This window comes from Limanda limanda, chromosome 8 (assembly GCF_963576545.1).
Source record: "Limanda limanda chromosome 8, fLimLim1.1, whole genome shotgun sequence".
NCBI lineage: Eukaryota > Metazoa > Chordata > Actinopteri > Pleuronectiformes > Pleuronectidae > Limanda > Limanda limanda.
In genome coordinates this window covers 16768170-16782635 of record NC_083643.1, presented here as the reverse complement: position 1 = coordinate 16782635, position 14466 = coordinate 16768170, and the positions used below count along the sequence as shown (strand labels likewise).

Here is a 14466-nt window from a genome sequence, read left to right as displayed (position 1 = left end):
CCCCGCCTTCTCTGTAACCTGTGCATCTCCCTGTCCTCTGCTTGTTTCAACTGAAATTTGCCTTTTTTTTTGTGAGTTTGTCGTTGTCGTGGAGGGTTGACCGTCTACACCAGGCTGCAGTGTGGTGCCAGTGTTCACCTGTGGTTCACATCCATCTGTGGCTTCTCTCTGATCCCCATCCACCCTAATTGCAAACGTTTGCTGCACTAACACTGTGGCACTCCAACTTCATCCACTGTCAATCACATTGAGAGATACAGTGTTTGTACTTGATGCAATATAAGTTACTTTTTACTCACTATAGGCACTTGAATCCAATAAAGCCCTTGCAAGGTCATACTTATCTCCCTGCGGGCACTGAGAGGCCTCTGAGCTCAGACATCCTGCTACCAGGCATCTGTCTGATAAACTGTCTAATAACTGGTCATCTTAAATAGACCCAGCCGTTGTGGACTGTGTGTTAAATTGCCTGCAGAAAGGAGGTGGTGGTGTGTTTATGAACACTGTGGATATATGGATTACTGTCTGAAAACTCTGCCTGAGGATGGTGGCTGCTGATCTCAGGAAACCAGCTTGAGAGCCCAGTGTCTGTAGAAGTTCTTTTTTTTTTTTTTTTAAGAAAACAAAAACCCCTCAAGGTTTTAATTTACTGTTCATAGATTTCTCCTCGGGCTGGCAGTGAAATATAAATGAACTTTTCACTGCAGTAATGGTGAAATTAGTTGTTTTATCAGGTGTGGGTGAGCCAGTCAAAAGGGCCGGCTTTTTAATTAAAATAAGAAAACATTGAAAAGATTTTTTTCTTCACTAGCAGAAACTGGCAGACCTCCTGACTTGAACCAATAATATGTCGCTAAAGTCAACAGAGAGCTGGAAAATAATTTTTCCTGTTCACAATCATCTGCAGATCAGCAGCTTTCAGCAGCAATGGGCCTCATCTATCAAACAGGTTGTGCCTCCCTCTCACCTTCAATCTCCATGTTAAGAGATTTACTGAATATGAGTTTTAGTTCTTACATTTTCACATCTTCACATCTGGACTCCACGGTGAGCCTGCAATTTGCTAAATATCAGCGGCAGGTCATAACACTCTCATGAGGCCTTGTGCAGTGACGTAATAGTTTTTCAAACGTAGGTATCGAGTTTTGTGAGTTATACACTCTGTCGATCTGACTGGTTTGAGATGAAGAAAAGTGTCAGAGATTACGTATTTGATATCCGGATATCTTTTAAATAAAGAGGGAAGACTTTCACCTTGTGCTCGGCTCGATAAATGAGGCCCATGACTCCTGTGTTGACCGTTGCTCCGGCAGTGTCATCCGTGCTGTGGTTGTGATTGATGACTTATCCACGTGCACTGTCAGGTCAATTGGTCAGAATGAAATGTGAAAGGTGACCTTCAAAGGGACATGATGTAAGAGTAGCACCCACCCACACCGCCACTCCACTTCCTCCCCTCCCCATTCCAGGCATACACACCAGGCGACAGTGTCTTTCTGTGTTTCTCCTATTTTTGCGTCTCCTGGAGCAGGAGCACCATGCATATTAATGAAATGTAGTCATGTCACCAGAGGGCACTACTGTGCTTTATTTTTGATCATCGCTGCTTTTTTAAGAGCAGACGTGACATTTCAAACCCAAAACCAGTTTATTTAAATGGAATCCGAGTTGACAACTGCTCTAAAGTCTGAAGGGGGGTTAATCACTGGAGGTTGATATGATTAGATTTCCCTCATGATGTTTCCCTACTCTGTGCTGCAGGTATTTCACTGCTTCCTGTTTAGGGATGCTAAGCAGTTATCAGATGAACAGATTGTTATCTAAAAATAGAGTGGGACGGTGTCTTACAGGAACAGATGCACTTGTATTGAACTGAATGTCACTTTGGATGACTTCTCCCAATGAGTCGATTACTTGCCCGTGAGGCACTTTGCTGCACGTCTCCTATTGAATTGCCTCGTATAGCAGCAAATCTCCAGCCTCAAATGCCTTAAATGAATGAGAAAATGAGAACAAAGTGACCAGTGTCCACACACTGATGCCAGCTCGTGAATGCTGGCAGCTGCACCCCTGGTCCTCCAGGCCCAGAGGAGTCACTTCTTGCTGGTTTTTTCACCCTTCACAGGCTCCTTCTACTCCTCCTCCTCCTCCTCTTCCTCCTCTTACCTTCTCTCCACTCCCTCATCTCTCTCTTTCTCCACACTGGACCTTTTCATCCACGTGCCTGAAAAACTAAACCTGTCCTCACCCCGCCACACACACACACACACAACCACACATACACTCTACTGTCTCACCTCCTTATGTAGTTGCTCAAACTATTTTCTTGTGTGTGTGTTGTGTGTGTGTTTGTGTCTCTCTTTCTCCAACTCTTTTGCGTGTCTTTACTTGTCTTTTTCTCCTCTGCCTGTCGTTATTCTCCCTCTTCTACACCCTCTGTCCACCATGGGACCTCCGCACCCTGTCTCTCTCTCTCAGTGGGGCAGTGTCAGGGGGTCAGAAGGGGGCAGCAACTGGGCATGGGGATGATGGGGGGGGTCCTTATCGCAGTGACAGCGTGAAGAGCATGGTGACAGAGGGAGTGAAGGCCGGGAGGTGGCAGACTGTCCAGGGCCACATGCAGTCTGGAGGACTGAGACCCAGCAAGTGAGTTCAGAACTGGGCATTTTAAAAAGTCAACGTTCATGTTTTACAATGCAAATGTCACTCTGGTAAGTTTTGTGCCTGGGCTCTGATTAGGTGAGTGAATCAGCAGTGAGAGTCAGCTCCAGGGAAAGTGCTGCTCAGGTATGGAGCCGAGCGTGTGGGCATAAATCACAATAGGATCTCTGGGGAAAGGTGAATTCTCGCCATCACGAGCAGACAACAATAGTTACAGGAGCTGCGTCGCACTGTGACTCAAACCTTCAGCTCAGACAGCCGGCTGCACGCTGTGGCCTCCTGGACCAATCTGCAGGAGAAAATGATTTATTTATGTGAGGAACTGCACAGCCTGCGAGTGCACTTCCAACAGTGCAACACAGAAATAGTCTCATTTTCACACACTGACTAAAATAATGCGTCACTTGCTGCCAGCCTGACTTTTAATTAAGAGTAAGAGCGGAATTGCGAATTGCGTGTTGGTCTCCGACTGCTTGGATCCCACAACCATGACGTACAACATGATTGAGGCTCCCCTGTAGATTCAGCGAGTTGAAAATGAGGCAGTTGAGTTCTCCATGATTTCTTTTGCACCTTCCTTTGGCACCTCGTGCCTGCGATCTCTTCCTCCACAACACATTTACACTCATCACTTCCTCACTCCTCATTCCCTCCTTCTCTCCTCATCTTTCTTTTTGCCCCTCTCTATAATTGGATTCTATTTCCAGGCTGCTGTAAGTGTCTGTGTCTCTTGTGTTTGTGTCTCGCACCCCATTTTCTGTTTCTCCTCCATCGTCACCCTCCGTTCTTATCGTTCCCATCACTCCCTCCATCTTTCCGTCGCCGTGTAAAGCCACTCTTCGTCTTTGCCTTTTTTGTTTTACTGTTTTGCCCACAAACTCTTTTGTTCCTGCATTTCCCTTTTTATCCTTTCATCTGTGACACTTAAATATGATGGATGGCGCACTAAAAGCCTTATTGCAAAATTGCATTATAGGTGAAGTAATGCAAAGCAGAGTAAACTGATGTGAGTGGCTCTCTCGTGACCTAATTCTGGTAGTCTAGGTTACACAGATCTGAGCGAGAGGAGGTTATATTTAGGGAGTTGAAAAGATTTAAAAGAGATGATACTAAAGAGCCCAGAAAGCACCGAAATAAAGAACACATTAGTGAAATATGTTTCACTCACCATTGTGATGACAGGACTATTGAAACATTGTTAAAGAAGCTAATGAGCCAATTAAACTGCATTTATAAAGAGGAGGAGTGGAAAATGAAATGGTGACAGAGGGAGGGAGTCCTACTGTACGACATGGTTGGCTGTCGGGATGTCTCTAGAGGAGCAGCATGTATTTAAAAGACCAAAAAGACGAAAAAAGGAGGAGAGGCTATCAGAGATGGGAAAAGTTGACTGACGAGTCGGGAGAATGGGGATCTCTCATCAGAGCAAAAAGCCCTTGACAGGAAGGCCCGGGATCATCAGAACCTCCGTCCACACACTGAGACGCAGCCACGTGGGGCACGGCCGCATCACGCCTGTCCGGACGGTGCACCTCCGACCCCCACCCGCACGCAAACAGCAAGCGCAGACCACGCAGACACGCAGGGTTCACACACACATGCTGCAGCCGACACGCAGGGCGAGCTCACAGTCTGCACACGGCTTCCTGACGCCGCCGGCCCACCAGCAGCACACGGCTCACAGCGACCACTCAGGCTGCACCTTTTACTGCTATGTCTGCTACTGCTGTTACTGCTGCTGCCTCACGTTGCTCTCTTTCTCTCTCCTCCTCCTCCTGTCCCCTCTTCCCACCACTCCTCCCTCTGCCTACTTTTCCACTTTGTCTTCAAATTCTCCTCCTTCCTCCTCCTCCTCCTCCTCCTCCTCACGATCATCCACTTCCTGTCTGGGTGAACTTTCCTGTTTCTGTCCCGATGTCAACCTGACTTCTCCTGCTGTGTCTCCCCTCTGCCCTCTGCCACCCTGTCTCATCTCTGAGGATTCTCTCCCCGTCTTCTTCGTCTCATCTCCCCTCCTCACCCCTTCTTCTTCTTCTTCTTCTTCTTCTTCTTCTTCTTCTTCTTCTTCTTCTTCTTCTTCTTCTTCTTCTTCTTCTTCTTCTTCTTCTTCTTCTTCTTCTTCTTCTTCTTCTTCTTCTTCTTCTTCTTCTTCTTCTACCGTGACCTCTGACTCCTTCCCTCCTCCTCATCGTCCTCTCCTCTGCCGGCCATGGCCTTCTTCACGTTCTCTTTCCTCCCTGCTCCTCTGCCCTCCCAGCTTTGGGGATCCGGTCCTATCCTATGCATCCACTTTGGAGCACATCCCTTCTGGGCTGGCCCGGCCTCGGACACTCTTGCGGCAGCAGAGTCTTCAGCAGCCTCTCATCCAGCCGCCGGGCCACGGTCTCGCACAACCTCCCACCACATCCCAGAGCTTGGGACAATTACACACTGCACCTGGACAGCCGGGGGGAGGCGGGGGTGCTGGGCGAGGAGAGGGAGGTGGCAGCGGTGGTGAGGGTGGGGTTGCAGGTACGCGAGGCGGCCCCCGGGGGGCGCGGGGCAGCCCAGCAGGAGCAGGTGCCTCTCGCTATAGGGAAGGTGGAGCAGCAGGGCGCTCACATGCCAATCCCGGCAGCTGGGACTACATGATGGACCAGATGAGGAATCGAGGCCTGGATGTCAAGTCCTTCTTGTGAGTCTCTACAATTGTTCTTTCATATCTTTATGGAATGTTTGTAGTGTCACCTGCTTGAAGCCTGTGTCTCTGTCTGTGTCTTATTGTGTACGGCATGCTACTGGTTATTTTGTCTATTTGTTTTAAGTAATTACTTTGTTTTATTCTGAAGTGTTTTATAATGTTTTAGGATCGATTAGTTCATAATGTTTACAATGTGCAGGTATTAATCTGTTTTTACCTTTGTAAATAGAATAGAATATACTTCTGTGTTTCCTCTGTTGGGTGTTTCCTCTCAGTGTATATACGATATCCAGGGAAGGATATTACTAATGTCAAATTAAAACATGTGCAGTGTGTTTGTGGATGCATGTGTTAGTGTGCAGCTTTGTGTTTTTAGATGCCCAAGACTGTTTGGAGCACAAGCTTTCAAAAGGTTTTGTAGTTAATCATACTGTTTGTAAGGAGATCTTTTATATACAGTTAGATATACAGCCCAGCCCAGAGGCCAGAGGTCTGCTTATTTAAAAATGTTTTATAAATATTAATAAGGGTGTTATAAATGTAAATAAGCTGTCTTTCAGCGTTAAGCCCTGTTGTTGTGTAGGAGATGGATCAACATCTAATTGTATCAGGACGTCACAGCTCACACACCGATATTAATAATTATATATTGTGTTTAAAGGGAGTGTTTATATACATATACTTATTAGTTTTATGATACTCGTGTTTAATGATTTGATCTGGAGTGATGAGCTCTCAGCATTTCCTCGTATGGATGCGCAGTGCTGTAACAGTAATGAGCTGAAATGAATTGCGGAGCGTCTCAGTGAACAATCTGTCACAAAATGCATTTCTCCTAATTTTAGAATGAATGACATCATGTGCGTGGAAAGCAGCAAGGACGCTGCGACATATTGCCGGCTATTTCCATCCCGCTCGGTCTCAAATTGTTCAACGTTCACGCTGTGTGCTCTGCTAAACAGCAACATCTGTTGGGATGGCATTCAGCCTGTCTGCTGCCATCGTCTTTACGGGACGGAGCCAGTGGTCAAAATATATTTTATATTCACACCGACCCCCTCAATTACATGAAATGATTTCCTCTGGATTTACTGTGGAGCATCCTCCGTCGGAGACACACCAGCCGGCCCAATCCATATTTCAGCTGGTATTTGGCAACTAAAACGACACCTCTTTTTTTTCCCAGTGTCGCTGTTGCTTTTATGCAAATAGTGAAATCCGCTCACATGTGTGTCAGCATGTGTACTTCGCACAGGCCATGTGTCACGCTGCATCAGTTTAAGAACAAGGGTTAAGCAGCTGTGTGTAGATTTGTGTTAACCCTGAAGCATTGATCTTATGTCACCAGCACCATTACGCCCACAACATATTGTTGCTGCAGGCCTGTATGGGAGGGGGGGTGACGATAGGGGGGGAGAGCGGGCACATTGAAGGGATGATGAAGGACACTGCCAAGGTACGACATGTGTTTAATGTCCCTTCGCGCCGAATCCATTTGACTGTAGCGCTTTACCATTCGCTTTTCTTTTTACATGCTTTAAAGCTCCGGGCCGTTTGATAATGACAGCTGAACTGATGTCACCGGCTAACGGAGCATTAGCAACGTAGCTCACGCAAGTGCCAAGGTCACAGAGAACATCGCCCGTAATCGTCAACTGTAGCACTTCATGTTTAATGGGTGATTGAGGTCAATGTTGTTGTATTTCCATCTCCGCTCCTGGCATGATTGACGACACAGTGGCCAGGCGATAGACACGAACCATTGTTCGAGCCAGTTAATTTCAGTCTTGGCCAGATCCCTTATCTGCTTGAATCATTGCTCAATGAATGTGTTGATGTCATTGACACAGATATCTGGCCTCTGGAGCAGTTTGACCAAATTGATCTTTCAAGAGATTTGTTTTTGTGAATTTTGGCTTGAAAATCAATCGTTTGTCCCGGTGTCGTTTATGTCTGCTCTCACTCGTGCTTCCTTAATGTTCGACACATTGATTGATTGAGTTTGACCAATATTCCTGAGTGCAGACGCCCCTTTTTTGATGTCGGATGGGAGGAGAGGGATCCAATAACCCTTGTAGTGATAGTATCAACACATGCACTGGGTCATTTCATTTTGAATGAATCAGTGATTCCCAGCCAGTGTGAGCTGCTGTGGTCACTTCTGAAGTCACCACGAGAGGCTTCAATAGTCTAAACCAGGGGTTTTTCAGGCCATGGACCCCCCCAACTGCTGGAGAGATGGAGCATGGCCCCCTACTATATATTGTATACAATTGTGTTTTATATTAAACTGGGCCTAGTGCCATGTATAAACATAGCTACCCTGTTATTGTGCATTCAATACTAAGCTATTCAAATATTACACGGGTTCATATATTCATGTTTTTAATTTAAACATGTGCAGGGTACAGGGTGGTCATGCCACTGCCTTTTATAAACATACATCTTGCATACAACACCGAGCTATTAAAGTAATTCACAGATTCATGTTTTTATTTTAAACATACATGTAGAAGAGACAGTGAATCCTCAACCCATCTGTGGATACCACACACACTCCCACATTAGTGAGATGTTGGACCCTGCTGGGTAGAACGCAAATTATCTAACCTTGGACGGATGGAGGTTGTCAGGCAGAGGGTCAAATCAGCCTCACAATATGTTGGATGCATGTTAATGTGTATTTAAAGACATCTGTAGAAAAAAAATTGGTTCGAAAATAAATGAAAAATTATTAAAAAAATTAAAAAATTATCTAATCAACCAGAGATTTTGCGACCCCCCTGCATTACCTCCATGGACCCCCTGTTGAAGACCTCTGGTCTGAACTAAAGGGAAGTGGAACAAGACAGAAACGGTTTAAACAATAAAAGTTGATTTTTTTTGCAAAGAGTCATTATAAAAGATCCTTTTTCTTTTGCTAAAATTACAGCATTGATCATTTTTATTTATTTAACTCCTTCATTGACCTTTTACCTTTGCAGGAACGTAAAACAGTCAAGATATAAAATGTAGATACAACCACTATGAACATATTTACTTTTCTGTGAACTTTTTTTTATCTGGAAGTGGCTGTGGGGGCGTAGCAGACCTTTAAGCCTGGGCACGACTGGTGTAGACATATAACAGGGAGATTATTAAACAGGGCTTCATGGTGCTGTGAGAAAAGCTTTTGACGCCGCGTAAGAAAGATGAAATTGTGAAGTTTAGGCCGATATCTTTCCCACAGCCTGGCAGCGCCGTATTTTCTTAGCGGAGAGACTGTAATGCACTCAGGGGCTTAAGCTATAGACCCGTTGGTGTGGGTGACAGGAAGGAGGGAAGGAGGCAGAGAATTAAGAGAAGCCGATCGGGGATGAACAGGGGGAAAATGGGGGGGGGATTTGGAGAGCAACCGTGGCTGAATAGGAGGCGACGGAATGAGGAGTGCGACACGGAGAGTGCGAGAGCGCTGACCCAGAAAGCGGTGACCTCGCACCTCCAGATACTGTGTCACTCAAATAGAAACAATTAGTCCAGATCTTCTTAATGAGGCTTAATTGAATCTTAACTCTGGAGAAAGATGGCAGGCATGTTCAATGGGAAAGGTGAGTCTGGAGGGAAAGCAGAAGCAGGTTTTATAACTGGATAGATTACTCTCTCCGTGTGTGTGTGTGTGTGTGTGTGTGTGTGTCTGTGTGTGTGCCCGTACATACTTTAGACTTGTGTACAGGCGGCTGAAGATCACATCCATTAACGATCATTAACTAATCACCAACAACAGTTCCCTTAATTATTTGTTGTGTGTGTGATGTGAACACAGCCTGCACCTGTCGGCAGCCTCACTTCATTTAAATCATTAGGCTCTTATTTGTTTGGCCTTTCACTTTAATATCCTTCCCTGGACAAAGTGCTCACACTGCTCAGCTGTTAATGTGGTTTAGCAGATTTCCTCCCTCGTGGCTCTGTTACTGCTTCCTGTGTTTGACTCTCACACGTGTCTCTTATTGTCCCGCAGCTCCTCTGCTTTCTGTCCCCGTTTTCACCTGGAATTACCTGTCTGCTCTTCTCTCCTCCCTGCACCACACCTTCTTCACATTCGATTTCCCCCTATCCTCCTTTGCATCTGTTCTCCTTCCTCTTGCCTCTCTCTCTCTCTCTCTCTCTCTCCCTCTCTCTCTCCCTCTGTCACTCTCTCCGTCTGTCTCTATCTCTTGTCGTATGTTTTTTTTGGATGGGGAGCCAGTGAGGGGAAGATGGTGGTCCTGGCTTTGGCCATTGGTGTGGCCGAGCAAGATGACTTTGCCAATATCCCTGACCTGCAGGAAACAGCGCAGGCAGCACCAGCGGCCAATCAGGAGCCCCCTCCTGAGAAGAGGTACCGGATAACGTGTGAAAGTGTGTGTTGTGTGTGCTCGAGCGAAGAACAGGGTTCAAATGATATCGAAGAAAAACAAGAGATGATTTCAGAACCTAGAGGAGAGTAGTTTTGTAGTGTTTTCGGTGAGTCACAGCACTTAAGTTCCTGCGCACCTGAAATAGCTTTACAGCTCGATTCTCCGTTACAGAAATAAAAGCAGAGCTGACTATGAAACCAAATGTGGAAAAAAAAAGCCTTCAATGCTGAGATGAGTAAAGAGATGATGAGAACATTTAGATGTTGGCTGTAAAGCAGTATTGGGCTCGTAATTCACAGCGATGAGACGCTCGCCGGCCGTCCTTTATTCTGCTAAAAATCCAGCCAATCAAATAAAACGGTGTTTTCTCATGCCAGTGCTCTTTTTATTCTTGTCCGTGATAATAATAGCCCCCCCATGGCAATGAAATTCTCCTCCTCCATTTCCATCTCTGTTTGTCTTTTCACTACATGCCTTACAGAAACATCCCATTGGTATTTGTTGTATTTCCTTTGTACCTCCATGCTTTTATTATCCCAGTCCTTTATTCTCCCCTTCTTTTTTTCCCTTCCTGCTCATTAGCTTCCTTCAATCACCCTCTGCTGCTCTGAGTCCCGTCTCTGTAGCTCCACCGAGGGGCCCAGAGAGCCCCCTCATTATTCCACAACATGTTAGTCACTTACATAAACATGCTGCTAAAAATAAACCTCTTCCTTGCCAACCACCTTACACACGAACCACCTAGCTCCCAAAATAATTGCTTTTCATTCCGGGCCTTGGGATAGGACCAGGTTTTTTTTTGTGGAAGGGGGGTGGAATAGTTTAGGACCAACAAACAAGTGCCGTGTTATATCATGTGAGACAAACGGCTCAAAACACACCGTGCTGGTGTTGTTCGTTTGGAGCCGTAGTTGGTGGGGTGTGTTTTATGTGCATCAGTGTGTCACACGGCACAGCCACAGTGGAATCCTGCGTGCGGTCCGGCCCCGGGCAGACGCGACACACTCCATTTCCTCAGCCGTCCAATTAGGCCGTTTTGACCTCACTTTGATTCCGTGACTAATTGGAGACAACTCGGAGATATATAATATGACACACACCTTAAAACAGAATGGCAGAGGAGAGTGAGCAAATCCAGATTTATTTGTCATGCCAATTATTTCTCATTCGCTAGAGTTTCGTCAATTTGACACATGATGTGAAACTGGGGCTCTGGTACAATGCAGGTGGCGAGTGGGGTGCGCAACACCTGCAGGACGGAGCTGCACGTGCGAGGCTGGAGACACTGACAGGCTCCTCAGCGTGATAGTAATTGTCATCCGTGAACTAGTAAGCACCTTTAGTTGTAGTGTAAAGTCTTTAACAGCGATAACTGCTGATTTATATTCAGTTCCTCTGCCTCGATTTAGTCTCTTCCCCCTGAGCATCCTGTGGCCTTTTCCCACATGGCGTTACAAACAAGCGTGAAAGTATTCTTCGAGTAATAATGTATTTTTTTTGTGAACATCAAATCTGCCTCCATTGTTCAAAATGAGCGTGAAAGCTGTAGAGCCACAGAGGAGTGCAATTTTTTTTTCTCATGTTTTTTATGAATCTAGTCTACGCAGAATTTGTATTCACCTGGAAACCTCCTTTTAGACGAAGTGGCTAGTAGGTGGGGGGGAAGCAGGCCCCCAGGTGCAGCACTTGGCCGGCAGGACTCGCCTCAATTAATGGTGATTGAGTTGACTGCTGTTTTTTCCAGATTAACCTGGGGTTCATCTAATTTGGTTGAGTCAAAACAGGATGAGTGGCAGTCTTACAGTCTGTGAACAACAGAGAAGTGGGGAGTAGAGAAAATAAATGATTTGACTCTAATGAAAGCTCTAAATGTCCGTGGCCTTTAGTGCGCTCCTGTCTCCCGTCCCTCTGCAGAGCTGTAAACTAATTCCACTTGAGCCGCGTGGCGCTTTGTTTGTTTCACGATAAATTACTAATTCAAATGTATAATGGGATGATTTAGCCCAACTTTAATTGAATGCTATATTTAGCCACTCAAACAAGTCCACAGTGAATTAGAAATGCAAGGTGTGTAAGCTTGCTGGGAGTATATCATTCACTGTGGTGTTAGTGCTGACTTCACAGATGTCTGACCATGATTTAATCAATCACGCTCTTGGCATATTGCTCATTCTGAACGGGAGGCTCCGGAGCCGCAGACAAAGTCATCCTGTCACACGCCTCCCCCTCTCCACGCCCCTCTGTGTATAGTCATATCACCGCCGTCTGTGCATTTACATCAAACATGTCCTTTATGTGCCCATCACTCATCTCTATATCCGCATCACTCTTGTCACACCCTTTGAATTCACATAAACTGAACTGAGCTGCAGGGGCAACATGTCACTGGCAAATTACGTCAGCCAATCCGAAGCCTGTGAAGTGAGTATCGCCGGTTCACAAGACTCTCAGACGATGCTCCACAGTAGTGCACCAGTCAGTAGGGGGAATAGAGAGTAGGTATAGATATTACCTTATAAAACACTTCTAAAATATACTATTAAAGATTAAACCAAAAATTTGCAGGCGTTTTGTTGAAAGCTCTTTTATTGAAAACCTGTTGCTTCACAGACGGCTTCATTTAAACAGCTGTTCAGACTTAAAGAGGTAGAATTAAACAAAATTTGGAAAAAAATAGAATGGCACTCAGTAAACAAGCCTGCTTTTGCAATGAAGGTAATTCGTCTCAATGAAAATGATGAAAAACAATGTTAAAGACAGTGATACAAATATTATTCTTGTACCCAAACCACATCCTTCCACCAAGTTTTGTGGTAATCCATCCAGTATTTTTGGTATAAATCTTGCTTACGAACAAACCAACAAACAAATCCTCCTCGGTGAAGGTTATGATGAAATATCATGAATTTAAATGTTTTTCTTCTGTTCCAATCCAGTAATCATCAATCTCAAGAACTTTTGGAGCATTTGGGGCCCGACTCCAGAGTTCGGATGCACCCTACAGAATACAAGTAGTTAAACTAGCCCCACTTAGATAAGAAACAATTTAAATGCTTCCTACACATTGATGAGCCTGAATAAGCAGTTTAAATCATCAATAATGTTGCTGTCAATACTTGCTTAGATGTTCTCTATTGAACAATTGGTGTTTTGACTTAAGCAGAATATCAGAGCGCTTCTTTAGAAACAGCGATGCAAAACAACATTCAGGCACAAATAACGACAGAGAGGCTTTTCATTTTCCCTCCGGCTGAGTGTTTATGCTTCATTGTTGCTCGGCCATAGTTGAAGGCAAGCCAAACAAACACACTCTTACCCCCACCGGCCATGAGAAGGTGTTATAATGTGTGAGATTCAGCGCGCTCCTTCTGCGACCTTGTGTGCGCCCGTACGATCGCTGGATGAAAGCGTTCTGCGTGTCCATTTGTTTAGGAAGTGAGGCAGAAGCTGACAAGCCGTTTGAACTGCACCCGAGTTGGTGGTGGTGCTGATGGAGACTTCTGATCCGAGGTTACACACGTGCTGAGGAGATAGAGGAAAGGGAAGGTCGCTCAGTCAAACAGCTGAGGGAAAACGACCGGATTAGAGAAGCATGCGTTGTTTGATTCAGGGGGGCCACACATGCTGACATGTTTATATCCCAGGCATCGATAGGTTTGCGTAGCTCAGAAAGCGTAATTAGGATGTCACGAGTGGCTTGTTAATGCCTCATTGGTCGTCGCTCGTACGATTCCGATCCGATTCACTGAACCTATACTCATCGTTCTCCTCCAGTGTTGCTATAAAGAGAAGCAACAATCCCCCGAGAGCTTTGAATCTAGCTCCTTCCCTGAGCAGCAAGCCGAGCGTCCAATGAGGATGGATGTTGATGACCGAGGAGGCGGGACAGGTCTTTGTGCCACTTTAGCATTAAATCCACTTGCCTTTGGTCTTTCAATTATTCATCCATGCATGTTGCATCATTCTGTGTAAGCCAGTGGAGCTGCGTCTTGCCTCTGAATACATCTTGCAGATATTAATAGATATAGATGTATGTTTCCCTGCCTCAGAGACGTGATGCGTTCTGAGCGTCTTTTGAGTATCTGTTAATTGCCATGTGGGCTATAGAACTCCCCTCATAATTTATGAGCTTATTACATTTCTAAACGGGATATGAAAAGGCAAAGACAAATGGCTGTTTGGACCTAAATCAATATAAATGTGTTTTTTATTTAACAGCGCCATTGTGTGTTTGTGCTCTGTAACCACATTAGTCTGAGTGGGAGGAGTTTAATCTTAATGCGGTGAAGGATGGTGTGTTTAAGGCTAATGAAACGTCAGGTCATGCTAAGGTCACGTGTGCGCTTCAACAGTGAGAGGTGGCCATTGTTTTCGGCATCCGATCGTGAAAACAAAGCAGCAGCTCCGACGCTTCCAGATGATAGCATCTGTACGTGTGTTTGGACATAAACATGTAAATTGATTACGCTACGCTCTGAGAGTCTGACACAGTGCTCCTCCTGCGACAGGGGCTTTGCAGGCCCGACTAATCAGCCGAGTCGTCGGGGGGGCTCTGGTTAAGTCTGCCCCTGAGGCTTTGGCTCCCTGTGGCCGCCGTGCTCATCCTGACATCACAGGGGGAACGCTGAGATGCAGCAGGGGAGAACAGATAGCCCTATGGTGGAGAGAAAGAGCAAAGTGCATTCCAACATCCATCTATCTATCCATATGTCAGGGGAGGAGGAGAGAAATTTCAGAGTGCAAATCCAT

At 45.6% G+C, this 14466-nt stretch overlaps 1 protein-coding gene across 1 annotated transcript in view; it reads left to right on the top strand.

Annotated features, from left to right (window-relative positions):
* Window positions 1–14466, top strand: part of syt7a (synaptotagmin VIIa) — a 76792-nt gene that overhangs the window by 47740 nt on the left and 14586 nt on the right. Inside the window, exon 5 of the mRNA XM_061076801.1 lies at window positions 9567–9698. Within this exon, the coding sequence (XP_060932784.1) occupies window positions 9567–9698 (132 nt within the window). The remainder of the gene's footprint in view (window positions 1–9566; window positions 9699–14466) is intronic.